We start from the raw sequence: 14,141 nt of genomic DNA, 5'->3' as shown, positions 1-14,141 counted from the left end.
GTCAGAACACTTATCACACAGAATTGAAAATGGTTATTCTCATGCCTCACTTTCCCATCGGACTGTAAGGTCTTTGAGCGTAGGGAATGTTTCTTATTTGCCTTTGTGGCCTGGGTGCGTGGCATGGAATAGACACTCAGTAACATTTTTGAACATATGAATGAGTGATGTGAGAATAGATGGATCATGACAGGAATAGATCAAATTGGACATGAGAGCAAAGTTGAGCAAAAGGGCTGAATAATAAATGTAAAAATTGCCTTTTTTAGTATTGCTTTCACTATAGCAGTGGTCCCCAACCTTTTTGGCACCAGGGACCGGTTTCGTGGAAGACAGTTTTTCCACGGACCGGGGACGGGGGCGTGGGTGGATGGTTTGGGGATGATTCAAGCACATTACATTTATTTTGCACTTTATTTGTATTATTATTACATTGTAATATATAATGAAATAATTATACAAGTCACTATAATGCAGAATCAGTGGGAGCCCTGAGCTTGTTTTCACTTGCCACTCACTGATAGGTTTCGATATGAATCTGCAAGTAATTGATTTATTATGTTCTCTGTGCAGTCAAACCTCTCTACTAATGATAATCTCTATTTGCAGCCACTCCCCAGTGCTAGCATCACCGCCTAAGCTCCACCTCAGATCATCAGGCATTAGATTCTCATAAAGAGCGCACAACCTAGATCCCTTGCATGCGCAGTTCACAGTAAGGGTCATGCTCCTTTGAGAATCTAATGCTGCAGCTGATCTGACAGTAGGCGGAGCTCAAGCAGTACTGTGAATGATGGGGAGTGGCTGTAAATACAGATGAAGCTTTGCTGGCTCACCTGCCGCTCACCTCCTGCTGTGCAGTCCTGTCCATGGCCCGAGGGTTGGGGACCCCTGCAGTATAGCGTCTGCCTGTCCCCTATCTGCATTCCTAATAGCTTGAAAGTTTTCATCACCCAGCCATATTTTCACTGGCCCTTCTCACTCATACTAGAGCATTGCCCATCTGCTGGCCGTGAGCAAAGTAGCTCTATATTTATTAAAACATTTACTTATCCGCAGTTTGGTTATCTTTTAAGGTTTTGGAGGTACAGGACGATTTTCATGAATAACATGTATGTTATTAACCTTAATTGCAACTTTTAGAAATAGAGCAATTTTATGTCTACCTTGAAAAATTGTGTCCTAATAGGGTGACTTTTACTGGAAAGCCTTCTAAATGAAAATAAATATATTTGAGAGCTGGGAATGACTCAGGTTTTGGAGGGGTAACTGAGAAGTAGGGTCAATATAGTTGGTAAATAGAGGTGGAGGAGTATTTAAGTTTAAAAAGCGCATATAAAAAGTACCATGATCATTTAACATTGGAGAAGGGGATTACTTAATTAAATGCATGGCAGATAAATGTAAATGAAAATTTTTTAAAAGCCTGCACTTCATCAAATAAAGTATGTTTAGCTTTTGTGTTCACAATCCCAAGAGGCTGTAGAATTTAATGACAAGATAGTATTGTAAAGGGAGTAAATAGTTTTACTAATGATACTCATGTACAGAAACGAGGAGTCATGAAATATATCAATTCAGAACACTGTTGGTCACTGCAGCATTTACTTTTTAAAAATTCCACTTTCCCCCTGAAGAGTTGGCTTAGAGCCTAATGGGTTAGTTCATTTTTCTCCAGGGCATTAGGTATAGGCCATTCCCAGCAACAAAACGTTGGACTTGATCTGATGTGGCAAGTCCTACCTTCTTGGAAGTAATGTATGCCTCTGGAACTAATGGAAAAACTTGGCATGGGAATTTGAGCAACAATTCTTATCTCTATAAATATCACAATTAATCACTTAATGTAGAGTGTCCTAAGAAACCATTTGTGCAGGATACCACTCTGCCTTTTAAATGTTACTTTTCTTGCTCTCACATAAAAGAGAGATTGTATCATTTAAAAGTTACTCAAGATTTATTCTTAGATCTGCAGCTTTGTTTAAGAGCTTTTCCAGAGGCAAAATGGTATTTTCTTTCTCTAAAAGAAGGGAAAGGGGACCGGGGAGGAGTTCCCCTTGATGAACTGAATATTTGGAATACTTGCATAAAATAGTAGAGTGTGTGGCAGATCAACTGGTATATGTTTTCAAAGAAAACATAAATTTCTTATTTAAAAAGACCTAATGGATTCTTTATTAATACAATCAACTGGATAGGGAAACATAAAGCATAAAGTGACTTTTAACTGTATTTAAGAGTATGTTTTTTTTAAAAGAAAGACTTCTCATTGGTAGTAAAATAACATTGATGATAAGCATGTGCTGAACTAAACTATACCAAGATGTCTGGAGACAATAAGTTAGAGGAAACATGCTGTATATTAAAGAATAGAATAGTTAATCCATTATTATGGTGAATTAGAGTTTAAATTGGTACATTTGTATAAAACTGTAATCTGAGACATACTTTGTTTTATATACAGATGACAATTTTTGGAGTTCTGTTTAAATTTTGGCCTCAGTTTTGTGAGTTTAGGAAGAACTTAACTGATGAAAAAATTATGAGTGTTTTGGAGAGAAGACAAGAATATAGTAAGCAGAAAAAAAAACTGGTAGTCACAGAAGACGAAAAATTTGCAAAGGTGAGACAAGAATCATTTTGGGTTTAATCAGACTTTTAAAAGTTATGTGATATGTGTAGAAAAATTTGGGCTGAGCAAAAATACAGAGAAGTTATAGAATACAGATTTTAGTGTTTTTTAAAGCCTTCAGTCAGAGGTTTCAGACTTGTTTCTGAATTTTAAAAAATCTATCTCAAATGTCATCTCTTCTATGTACCTCTCTTGGAGAACACTAAATTGTCTTGTGAATAAATTTTTGCATTTGTCTTTCTCACTGGACTGAGATCCTCAAAGATACCATCTGTCTTATTAAACAGTTCTACCACTATCCAGCACATGCTCAATTATAAATTATTGTTTACCAAATAAATATGGGAATGAATGAAAAAATATTATATACTGGGGGCAGCATTTTTAATATTAAAATTAGAGAATGATATACGACTGTGAAATTTACAAATGTAAGTCATAAACTGTCCAGCCTGCCTATTTGTCTTTTAGTCTGTCCATTCATTTATCAGTTCTTGTATCTTTATATTTATCAGTTTTCCTTGACTTGAAAAGGGATAACAAGTAATATATTTCATCTTATTTGTAAGTTTATCCCTATTGTGTTTTTTAAAAGAAATTTAAAAGATAATCTAGGGGCTTCCCTGGTGGCGCAGTGGTTGAGAGTCCGCCTGTCGATGCAGGGAACACGGGTTCGTGCCCCGGTCCGGGAGGATCCCACATGCCGCGGAGCGGCTGGGCCCGTGAGCCATGGCCGCTGAGCCTGCGCGTCCGGAGCCTGTGCTCCGCAACTGGAGAGGCCACAACAGTGAGAGAGGCCCACGTACCGCCAAAAAAAAAAAAAAATCTAAAGATATAAAAGTAATATAATTATAACACCCATATTTGCACAGGTCAAAATAAACACTGTTAACATTTTCCTCATTTGCTTTTCATTTTTCCTTAAGAAGTGAAATACTGCAGAACAGTAAACTCTCTTAACTCCAGCCCAGAGTTCTATTACCCTCCCCATCTCCAAGAGCAACCATTAAGTTTGGGGTATGTTCTCCCAGCTCCTTTTTAAGATAGTGTTTTATATGGTGTATGGATTCATAAACAATCCAGAGGACTATTTTGTATGTATTTTAACTTACGTAATGGTACCATATTTTATTAGTCTTCTCAGGCTACCATAGCAAAATATCAGAGACTGGTTGGCTTAAACAACAGAAATTAATTTCCTCATAGTTCTGGAGACTAGAAGTCCCAGATCAAGGTGCCAGCTAATACGATTCTTGGTGAAACCTCTCCTGCTGGCTTGAAAATGGCCACCTTCTTGTTGTGTCCTCACAAGTTGGGGAGAAAAAGAGTTCTCTCTCTCTTCCTCTTCTTATAAAGCCACAATTTCTTTGGATTAGGACCCTACCCTTACGACCTCATTTAACCTTAAGTGCCTCTTAAAGACCCTATCTCATGATACAGACACAGTGGAAGTTAGGGCATCAACATATGAATTTGAGGAGACACAATTCATCCCATAGCACATATTGTGCTTTCTACATCTTGCATTTAAAATTCAATTTTGTCTTTTAATTCTACCCACACTGCTCTACTTAGATCTCATTTATTCAGTTTAATTGCTGCATTTCCATCATATGAATAAATATACTATTTTTATTTAACTTTTTTTTTTTAAGTTTTGGCTGCGTTGGGTCTCACTGCTGCACACGGCCTTTCTCTAGTTGTGGTGAGTGGGGGCTACTCTTCGTTACGGAGCGCGGGCTTCTCATTGCGGTGGCTTCTCTTGTTGCCGAGCACGGGCTCTAGGTGTGAGGGCTTCAGTAGTTGTGGCTCACGGGCTCTAGAGGGCAGGCTCAGTAGTTGTGGCACACAGATTTAGTTGCTCTGCGGCATGTGGGATCTTACCAGACCAGGGGTCGAACCCGTGTCCCCGGCATTGGCAGGCGGATTCTTAACCACTGCACCACCAGGGAAGTCCCTAACTATTTCTTTATTGTTGGATTTTTTTTCAATTTTTACCATTACAAACAGCACTGCAGACAACATTCCTGTAAACGTCTTCATATTCACATGTATAAAAATGTTTTTGGAATGGCTGAGTAAGAGACTATGAGCGTGTATCAATCTATATTCCTACTTCTCCCCATTTGGTTTGTTCAGACTTTGAAATTTTTGTCAGTCTGTTGATGACAAGTGGTATGTCATCATGCTGATGCATTTATTTACGTTCACCTAATTATTAGTAAGGTGGAACAACTTTTCACATGTTAACTATTCAGATATTTTGATCAGGATTGTAATGAACCTATAGGTCAGTTTGAGAATTGATGTCATAACAATACTGTGTCTTCTACTCCATGAGCACAGTTTATCTCTGTTTAGTTATTCTTTCATTTCTCTCATCGATGATTTGTCATTTTCAATGACAGGTCTTGAGTATATTTTGTGAAATTTATTCCAAAGTATTTCATGTTCAAAATAATGCTATTGCTATAATATTTTTAAATTTAAAATAGCAAATTATTTTTTTAGAAAAGTTTTTATTTTGAAATAATTAACGTTCACAGGAAGTTGCAAAGATAGTAGAGAAGTCCCATGTACTCATCACCCAGTTTCCCCCAGTGGCTACACCTTACATTAACTATATACAATAGTAAAATCAGGAAATTGATATTGATACAAGGTGTGTGTATAGTTCTATGCCATTTTGTCACGTGTAGATTCAAGTAACCAACACGATATTCAAGATGCACCACAAAGATGTCCCTCATGACTGTAAGTCATATCTATCCAATTACCCGTTATAATGTCTATTAGCCATGGATCTGTTCCCCATTTAGAAAATTTTGTCGTTTTGAGTGTTATATAAATAGAATCATACAATATGTGACTCTTTGAGACTGGCAGTTTTCACTCTACATAAATACCCTTGAGATCCATCCACGTTGTTGTGTATATCCATAGTTCATCCTCTTTAACTGCTGAGTAGTGCTGTGTGGTACATTGTACCACATTTTAACCATTCACTCATTAGAGGACATTTGAGCTGGTTTCTATTTTGGGCTATTACAATAAAATGCTAATGTACTCACTCTTGCCTTCTCCTCCTCCTCCTCCTCCTTCTTCTTATTCTTTTATTTGAGTGCTTTTATTTAATAATAGCTTTATTGAAATTTAATTCACATACCATAAAGTTCACACTGTTAAAATATACAATTTTGTAGTTTTAGTATATTTACAGAGTTGTGCAACCATCACTACTACTTAATTTTAGAACATTTTCATCACCTCCAAAAGAAACTCTGTACCCATTAACAGTCACTCCCCTTTACTCCTTCCCTCTCAGCCTCTGGAAGCCACTAATCTCCTTTCTATATCTGGACATTTCATGTAAATTAAATCATACAGCATGTGGTCTTTTATGGCTGGCTTCTTTCACTTAGCATGATATTTTCAAGGTTCATCCATTTTGTAGCATGTTTCACTACTTTATTCTTCTTACGGCTGACTAATATTGCACTATATGGCTGTACTACAGTTTGTTTATCCATTCATCAGTTAATGTACTTTTTGGCTATTATTAATAATGCTGCTATGAACATTCTGTACAACCTTATGTATAGACATGTTTTAATTTTTCTTGGGACCTAGAAGTTGAATTGATGTCTCCTTTTGAGGAACTGCCAAACTTCTGCAAAGCTACAGAACCATCTTGCTATCTTGATTTTCACATGGTATATTTTTCCATTCCTTTACTGCCTACATCATTATATTTTAATTAAGTTTCCTGTAAACAGCATATAGTTGTGTCATGGTGGTGTTTGGTTTTTGTTTATAGTCTACTCTACGAATCTCTATTTTTTAATTGGTGTATTTAGTCTGTGTATCTTTAATGTAATTATTGATATGTTAGTTCTTAACTCTGCCATTTTATTTTTTGTTTTATTTGTTCCCTGTTTCTTTTTTTCTATTTCCTTTGTCTCGCATTCCTGTGGATTTACTTGAACATTTCTTAGAATTTCATTTTGCTGTATCTCTGTTTGGATGTTTCAGTGGTTGCTTTAGATATCACATTATACATGCATAACTTATCGCAGTCAATTGGTGTTGACATTTTACCAGTTTGAGTCTAGAAACTACCTCCCTTTAAGTCTCTTTCCCCTCACCTGTTTATAATTATCCAAAATATTTCTCAACATATATTGAGAACCACATCAGACAATTGTATAATTTTTGCTTCAACCATCAAACATAAATCAGGAAACTCAAGGTGAAAAGTCTACTGTATTTACCCTTACTTTTGCTCTTGCTATTTTTCTTCCTTTTTGATGTTCCAAGATTTATTATTTTCTTCTTTCTTTTTTCCTTGTAAGTAAGGTATTGTTTCTCACTTACTGCTTTCAAAATTCTTTTCTTTGTCTTTAGTTTTCAGAATTTTGATTATGATGTGTCTTGTGCAGATTTCTTTAGGTTGATTCCGTTTGAACGTTACTCAAGTTCTTGAGTCTGTATGTTTATATCTTTTGCCAACTTTGGAAGAAGGGAATTTATATTCATATTATATATGTGTGTGTATATATGTATATATACAGTTTCTTTATGATCGATATTCATGAACCCTTGGGTACCTTATAGCTTCATTTCTGAGAGATTTTTAATTTTTTCACTCTTTTTATAAGTTCAGTAAACTGTCATTTTACACTGCCTTTTAAAATTTTTTTATCTGTTTCTGTTCTGAGTTTCTTTTTTTTAACAGCTTTATTGGTGTATAATTGCTTTACAATGGTGTGTTAGTTTCTGCTTTATAACAAAGTGAATCAGCTATACATAAACATATATACCCATATCTCCTCCCTCTTGTCTCTCCCTCCCACCCTCCCTATCCCACCCCTCTAGGTGTCACAAAACACGGAGCTGATCTCCCTGTGCTATGTGGCTGCTTCCCACTAGCTATCTGTTTTACATTTGGTATTGTATATATGTCAATGCCACTCTTTTACTTGACCCCAGCTTACCCTTTCCCCTCCCAGTGTCCTCAATTCCATTCTCTACTTCTGCATCTTTATTCCTGTCCTGCCCCTAGGTCCTTCAGAACCCTTTTTTTAAAAAATTAGATTCCATATATATGTGTTAGCATATGGTATTTGTTTTTCTCTTTCTGACTTACTTCACTCTGTATGACAGACTCTAGGTCCATCCACCTAACTACAAATAACTCAGTTGCATTTCTTTTTATGGCTGAGTAATATTCCATTGTATATATATGCCACATCTTCTTTATCCAGTCATCTGTCGATGGACACTTAGGTTGCTTCCATGTCCTGGCTATTGTAAATAGAGCTGCAGTGAACACTGTGGTACATGACTCTTTTTGAATTATGGTTTTCTCAGGGTATATGCCCAGAACTGGGATTCCTGGGTCGTATGGTTTTTTAAGGAACCTCGATATTGTTCTCCATAGTGGTTCTATCAATTTACATTCCCACCAACAGTGCAAGAGTGTTCCCTTTTCTCCACACCTTCTCCAGCATTTATTGTTTGTAGATCTTTTGATGATGGCCATTCTGACTGGTGTGAGGTGATACCTCATTGTAGTTTTGATTTGCATTTCTCTAATGATTAGTGATGTTGAACATCCTTTCATGTGTTTGTTGGCAATCTGTATTATCTACTTTGGAGAAATGTCTGTTTAGGTCTTCTGCCCATTTTTGGATTGGGTTGTTTGGTTTTTTTGATATTGAGCTGCATGAGCTGCTTGTAAATTTTGGAGATTAATCCTTTGTCAGTTGCTTCATTTGCAAATATTTTCTCCCATTCTGAGGGTTGTCTTTTCATCTTGTTTATGTTTTCCTTTGCTGTGCAAAAGCTTTTAAGTTTCATTAGGTCCCATTTGTTTATTTTTGTTTTTATTTCCATTTCTCTAGGAGGTGGGTCAAAAAGGATCTTGCTGTGATTTATGTCATAGAGTGTTCTGCCTATGTTTTCCTCTAAGAGTTTGATAGTTTCTGGCCTTACATTTAGGTCTTTAATCCATTTTGAGCTTATTTTTGTGTATGGTGTTAGGGAGTGATCTAATCTCATACTTTTACATGTACCTGTCCAGTTTTCCCAGCACCACTTATTGAAGAGGCTGTCCTTTCTCCACTGTACGTTCCTGCCACCTTTATCAAAGATAAGGTGACCATATGTGCATGGGTTTATCTCTGGGCTTTCTATCCTATTCCATTGATCTATCTTTCTGTTTTTGTGCCAGTACCATACTGTCTTGATCCGCCTGCCAATGCAGGGGACACAGGTTTGAGCTCTGGTCCAGAAAGATCCCACATGCCACAGAGCAGCTAAGCCTGTGTGCCACAACTACTGAGCCTGCACTCTAGAGCCCACGAGCCACAACTACTGAAGCCCACGAGCCACAACTACTGAAAGCCCGCACGCCTAGAGCCTGTGCTCCGCAACAAGAGAAGCCACTGCAATGAGAAACCCATGCACCGCAACGAAGAGTAGCCACCGCTCGCTGCAACTAGAGAAAGCCTGCGCACAGCAACAAAGACCCGACTCAGCCAAAAAGGATAAATATATTAAAAATAAATAAAGTAAAAATAAAGATTGCTTTGGCTATTTGGTGTTCCTGAGTTTCCGCATTTATGATTTGGAGTATTTCATATATGAAAATGTTCATGTAGGGATATTTTATCCACTTTGGGCTACTATGTTAGAGTTTTCCTCTGATTCATGATTAGATTTCTTGGACAGTAGTGTCATCAGCTAAAATATTGGAGTTCTCATTTTCTGTTTTATTCTTGTAATGGTTTTATATGCATATCACCTGCCATTTTCTGCTCATTTTGAAATGTCTTATCAGAACTCTTATACACTATGGATGGGAGTGTACATTGATAGTCACTTTAGAAAACAATTTGACTTTATCCAGTAAATTAAAAGATGCACTTAGCCTTCAGCTTATCAAATCTACTTGAATAATTCATGGACACAAATATCAGGAGACATGCCCATGGTTTATAGCACCCATGCATTCTATAGCAAAAAATCAGAAGCTATTCAAATGCCTATTAACAGGAGACTGGAAAAACAAATTCATGTAGTAGAATACTGTGCTGTGATGGAAAACAAACTAACCACAATAATAAACATAGATGTATAGCAGGAGTATAATGTTGAGTGGAAAATTTGCAAATGAATAGAACCAGTCAGTTCTGCTTATATAAAGTTAAAATTCATATAAAACTAATCAATACAAATATGGGAAACTATAAATAAGATAAAGGAATGATAAACATACAAAATTCAGTACAGCGGTTACCTTCATGGGTTGGGTGGAGATAGATGATGGGATTGGAGAGTGACACAAAGGGGAACAGAGGTACTGGTGGTATTGCATTTCTTAAGCTTTGGTGGTATTGTTGTTATTCCTATCTTATGTGAGTGTTATAAATGTTTTTGAAAATATTTAGTATATAATAACATTTTTATATGAATGATGCTACAAAAAAATTACCGCATTTTCAGAAGTTTATCTTTGGTTGATGTATTCTATCATCTGGAGGTTGAGGGTATTTCCAGTACCCTCAGGGAATGAGAATCAGGGAAGACATAAGAGCGAGAAAATAGGAAGAGGTGTCTGCAAAATCTTGCTTCTACTGAATCACTTCTTCACAATGTGGCTTCACATATTTTTGTTGATGTATTGTGAGTTCTTTAACCATGGAGCAAATATATACACATATATATCCCATGTATGGAAATGAAATGTTATTAAACTTAAATATAATTATTTTGGGATTATTTATTTTAACAATTTCTGCAGTTATTTCCCTTCCAGTGGTTTAGGTGATAATTGATAGATCAAATAATACAAAAGCTGATTTCCCCCTCAAACCAACTGTGCAACTGGCCCAATCTATGTAATCTGACAAGAAACAGGGTTCACTAAAGAAAAACCCTCTCGTTTACCTTCTCCAGTCCCTTGAGGCAAGTCCATGTCTGACTGAGCTGCTTGAATGTGATCCTAAGTTGGTAGGCTCAGGAAGGAAATATATTTGAAGGGTTGATGTAGGGAGAAAAAATAGAATGTTGTCTAACATGTATGCTTGGAGCTCTTTTCTGATTCCACCTGTGGCACATGAATAACTTCACCAATCAGATGAGTCTCACGTGAGTCTGCTGCATTTTTTTTACTAATGTGGCCTAAATAGTCTCTCAAAAGAGCTTCCCCTCCTAATCCTTTTCCTGCTTCTTTCACCAGACTTTTACTGATCATCTACTACATAGAGTTTTATTGATCATATATTCATATTGATCCCTACTACATATGCTAGGGATATGAATATAATTTACATATAGTGTAAGGATAGATAGATACACACATACACTTAACTGAAAAGAATATAAACAAAAACTGAAATCCCAGAAAATAAGGAATTAATTACTTGTGGGGGAAAGGTAAAGGATCTCAAAGAAAAGGTAAATTTGAGTTAGTCTTAAAAGTAGGATTTTAACAAATGGTTCTAAATATATACTTATTGAATAAAGAATATAGAAGTAAGAAGGATATAAAGATCTCTTACTGTATCCTAAACAGGAAGAACTTCACAGCTCTCTAAGTGTCATCCCAATTATTTTCAGTTTGCTTAGATATATGATAAACATATTGTCTGAAATAAAAGTTGAAATATACAGTGTGATGAGGGTAGAGAAAATCTGAAATTGCTGCTTTTTCAGAAAATCGAGGATGTATCTTTATATCGTCCGTATTATATTCCAGTTATGGAAATGCAAATGTCCTTAAGTGATCTTCTGATCTGTCCATATCTGTCAACTGGTAACTGCTAACAGGGTTAGGTACAAATATTGACATTCGTTTTGTAGGGTGAATAATCCTAAAGAAAACATAGGAATTCTACTTCTGAATATTCTTATTTTACACAATAAACATACTGCCATCACTTATTAGTAACTACAAATTTTGCACATGCATTTATTTTAACACAAAGTGTAAGCTAAGGAAGACCAGTAGAGTCGACATTTGTTCCAGGATTTTATTGTCAACGAAGACGTATGAGGAAATGTTGGAAAAAGTGAATATGGGAAACTCGTAATTTTTTTTGTAACGTGAAAATGTATCCTCTGAAAAAAATCACTTACTATGAAAAATATTGGATTTCCCTAGGTAACCATGGGCATGACTCATAACCCTCTTAACCTCAAATTAATCTATCAGCTAATGGTGATGAGATTAATCTCATATGATTTGAGAGGTATTCATTGAAATGATATGAATAAAAGAACATGTAAGGTATTCCACTGTACAATTGTAAGGTATCATTTGATCTGAGACAATATAGTGGTTAGGAGTGCAGTTTCTAGAGTCAGACTGCCTGGTTTTGAATCCTAGCCTTATCATCGATCAGTTCTAATATCTCAGGGAAACCACTTCACTTCCAAAAACCTCATTTTTTTTTTCAGGAAAATGGAAATAGTAATAGAACTTACGTCACAGAGTAGAATTAAATATAGTATGTGAAGAATAATACATGTCATAAAGTAAATGTTAGTTATTATCTTTTTAATATTGTAGCAGTAATTGGCCTTCTTTATAATAAAAATACTAATATCAATTATATCCTTCATCTCTCATTCTTATAAAGGAATCAGATGAAACTAGGTAATCTGAAGAAAGTTACGACAGGAGAAACAATCTCATGGAAAACTTTCATGTAGTTTAATATCAAATACTTAAAATGAACAGTGGCAAATTCATTAACAAAGGATCAGTAAAATTTTTAAAATTTTAAATGGCAAAAAACAAGGTTAAAAGACAAATTGGGAAAACATAAAATGTATGATATGTTATAAAATTAAATCGGGTTCGTGCCCCGGTCCGGGAAGATCCCACATGCCGCGGAGCAGCTGGGCCCGTGAGCCATGGCCACTGAGCCTGCGCGTCCGGAGCCTGTGCTCCGCAACGGGAGAGGCCACAACAGTGAGAGAGGCCCACGGACCGCCAAAAAAAAAAAAAAAAAAACATTAAAAGGTGTTCAATCTCAGTAGTAACCAAAGACATGTAGACTGGCAAAGAAGAAAATATCCAGTGTTGGTTGAGGGTATGAGGAAGAGGCCTGCAAATTCATGCATTATTGGAGAAAGTGTAAAGTGGTTCTTTGTTTCTGAAGGGCAGTTTGACAGCTTTTATTTTTTAAAATGTTCATTCTTTTTAATCCGGCAGATAGACTTCTAGACATTTATTCTAAAGGAGAGAATTTTAAAAGTGCAGAAAGATGTTTGTACACAGCATTGTTTGTAATAGTAAAAATTTTAAATGACTTAAATTTCTAATAGCAGGTATTGGTTAAATCATCTATGGTACATTCCTTTACTAGAATATTATTCACCTGTTGAACTGATAATGTAGTTTACTCTTTAATCATTCAACAAATATTTGAGTGTATGAGACCATTCAGGACTTCTCTGATGGCACAGTGCTTAAGAATCCGCCTGCCAATGCAGGGAACACGAGTTCAAGCCCTGGTCCGGGAAGATCCCACATGCCGTGGAGCAACTAAGCCCGTGTGCCACAACTACTGAGCCTGCGCTCTAGAGCCCAAGAGCCACAACTACTGAGCCCACGTGCCACAACTACTGAAGCTCGCATGCCTAGAGCCCGTGCTCCGCAACAAGAGAAGCCACCACAATGAGAAGCTCACGCACAGCAAGGAAGAGTAAGCCCCCTCGCTGCAACTAGAGAAAGCCTGTGTGCAGCAATGAAGACCCAACACAGCCAAAAATAAAATTAAATAAATTTTTTTAAAAAGACCATTCATCGAGTGAAAATGATGATGTAATTTATGCATTCCATCATCCAACAAATATTTAAGTATATACTCTGTGTTCTGCAGTAGGTATACTTGGTGAATGATACAAAGACCCTGCCCTTATATTCCTGTTCTTTATTTATTCACAGAGAAATGTTTTCATGATATTTTTCATGAAAAAGCAGATTTTAAAAGAGCTTGTATGCTGTGATTCCATTTATATGAAATTTAGGTAATAAAATATCAATATTCAAGTTATAGATTATATCTAAGCATTTGTCTAGTGAGAAGTTTGGATGGATGTTCATGAAAATGTTTGTAGTGGTTTTTCTTGGAAGTTAGAATTTGGAGGTGATTATTACATTCTACTTTATAATTTCATTTATTTTTTAATATTTTTATATTAGTATGAAAGAAATTAAAGATCATAAGAGTAGAATATGTCATATTCATGACATTGAGTTGATGAAACCTTGTGGTGTGGTGCTTACCACAAAATATTTTTTCATATGATGTTATGACTTCTGAACTGTAAGTTTATGTTAATATAGTGTTACCCATTTTTTGGAATAATTTAATTTAATATAATTACAGGATGGAATCAAACAATATCCAAGTACTTCAGGATCTGCTATCAAAACAGCTGCTTTAATCAGTGACCCAGGTTTAGGCCTGCAAGCATACAGCCGACAGGTAAGCAG

General features: G+C 36.1%; 1 protein-coding gene across 1 annotated transcript in view; it reads left to right on the top strand.

Annotated features, from left to right (window-relative positions):
* RGS22 (regulator of G protein signaling 22) overlaps positions 1-14,141 on the top strand; it is a 218,399-nt gene that overhangs the window by 138,288 nt on the left and 65,970 nt on the right. The window contains exons 22-23 of the mRNA XM_007457172.1: positions 2,465-2,623; positions 14,035-14,133. Of these exons, the coding sequence (XP_007457234.1) occupies positions 2,465-2,623; positions 14,035-14,133 (258 nt within the window). The remainder of the gene's footprint in view (positions 1-2,464; positions 2,624-14,034; positions 14,134-14,141) is intronic.

This window comes from Lipotes vexillifer, unplaced genomic scaffold (assembly GCF_000442215.2).
Source record: "Lipotes vexillifer unplaced genomic scaffold, Lipotes_vexillifer_v1.1 scaffold376, whole genome shotgun sequence".
NCBI lineage: Eukaryota > Metazoa > Chordata > Mammalia > Artiodactyla > Lipotidae > Lipotes > Lipotes vexillifer.
This window is presented reverse-complemented; position numbering and strand designations above follow the sequence as displayed.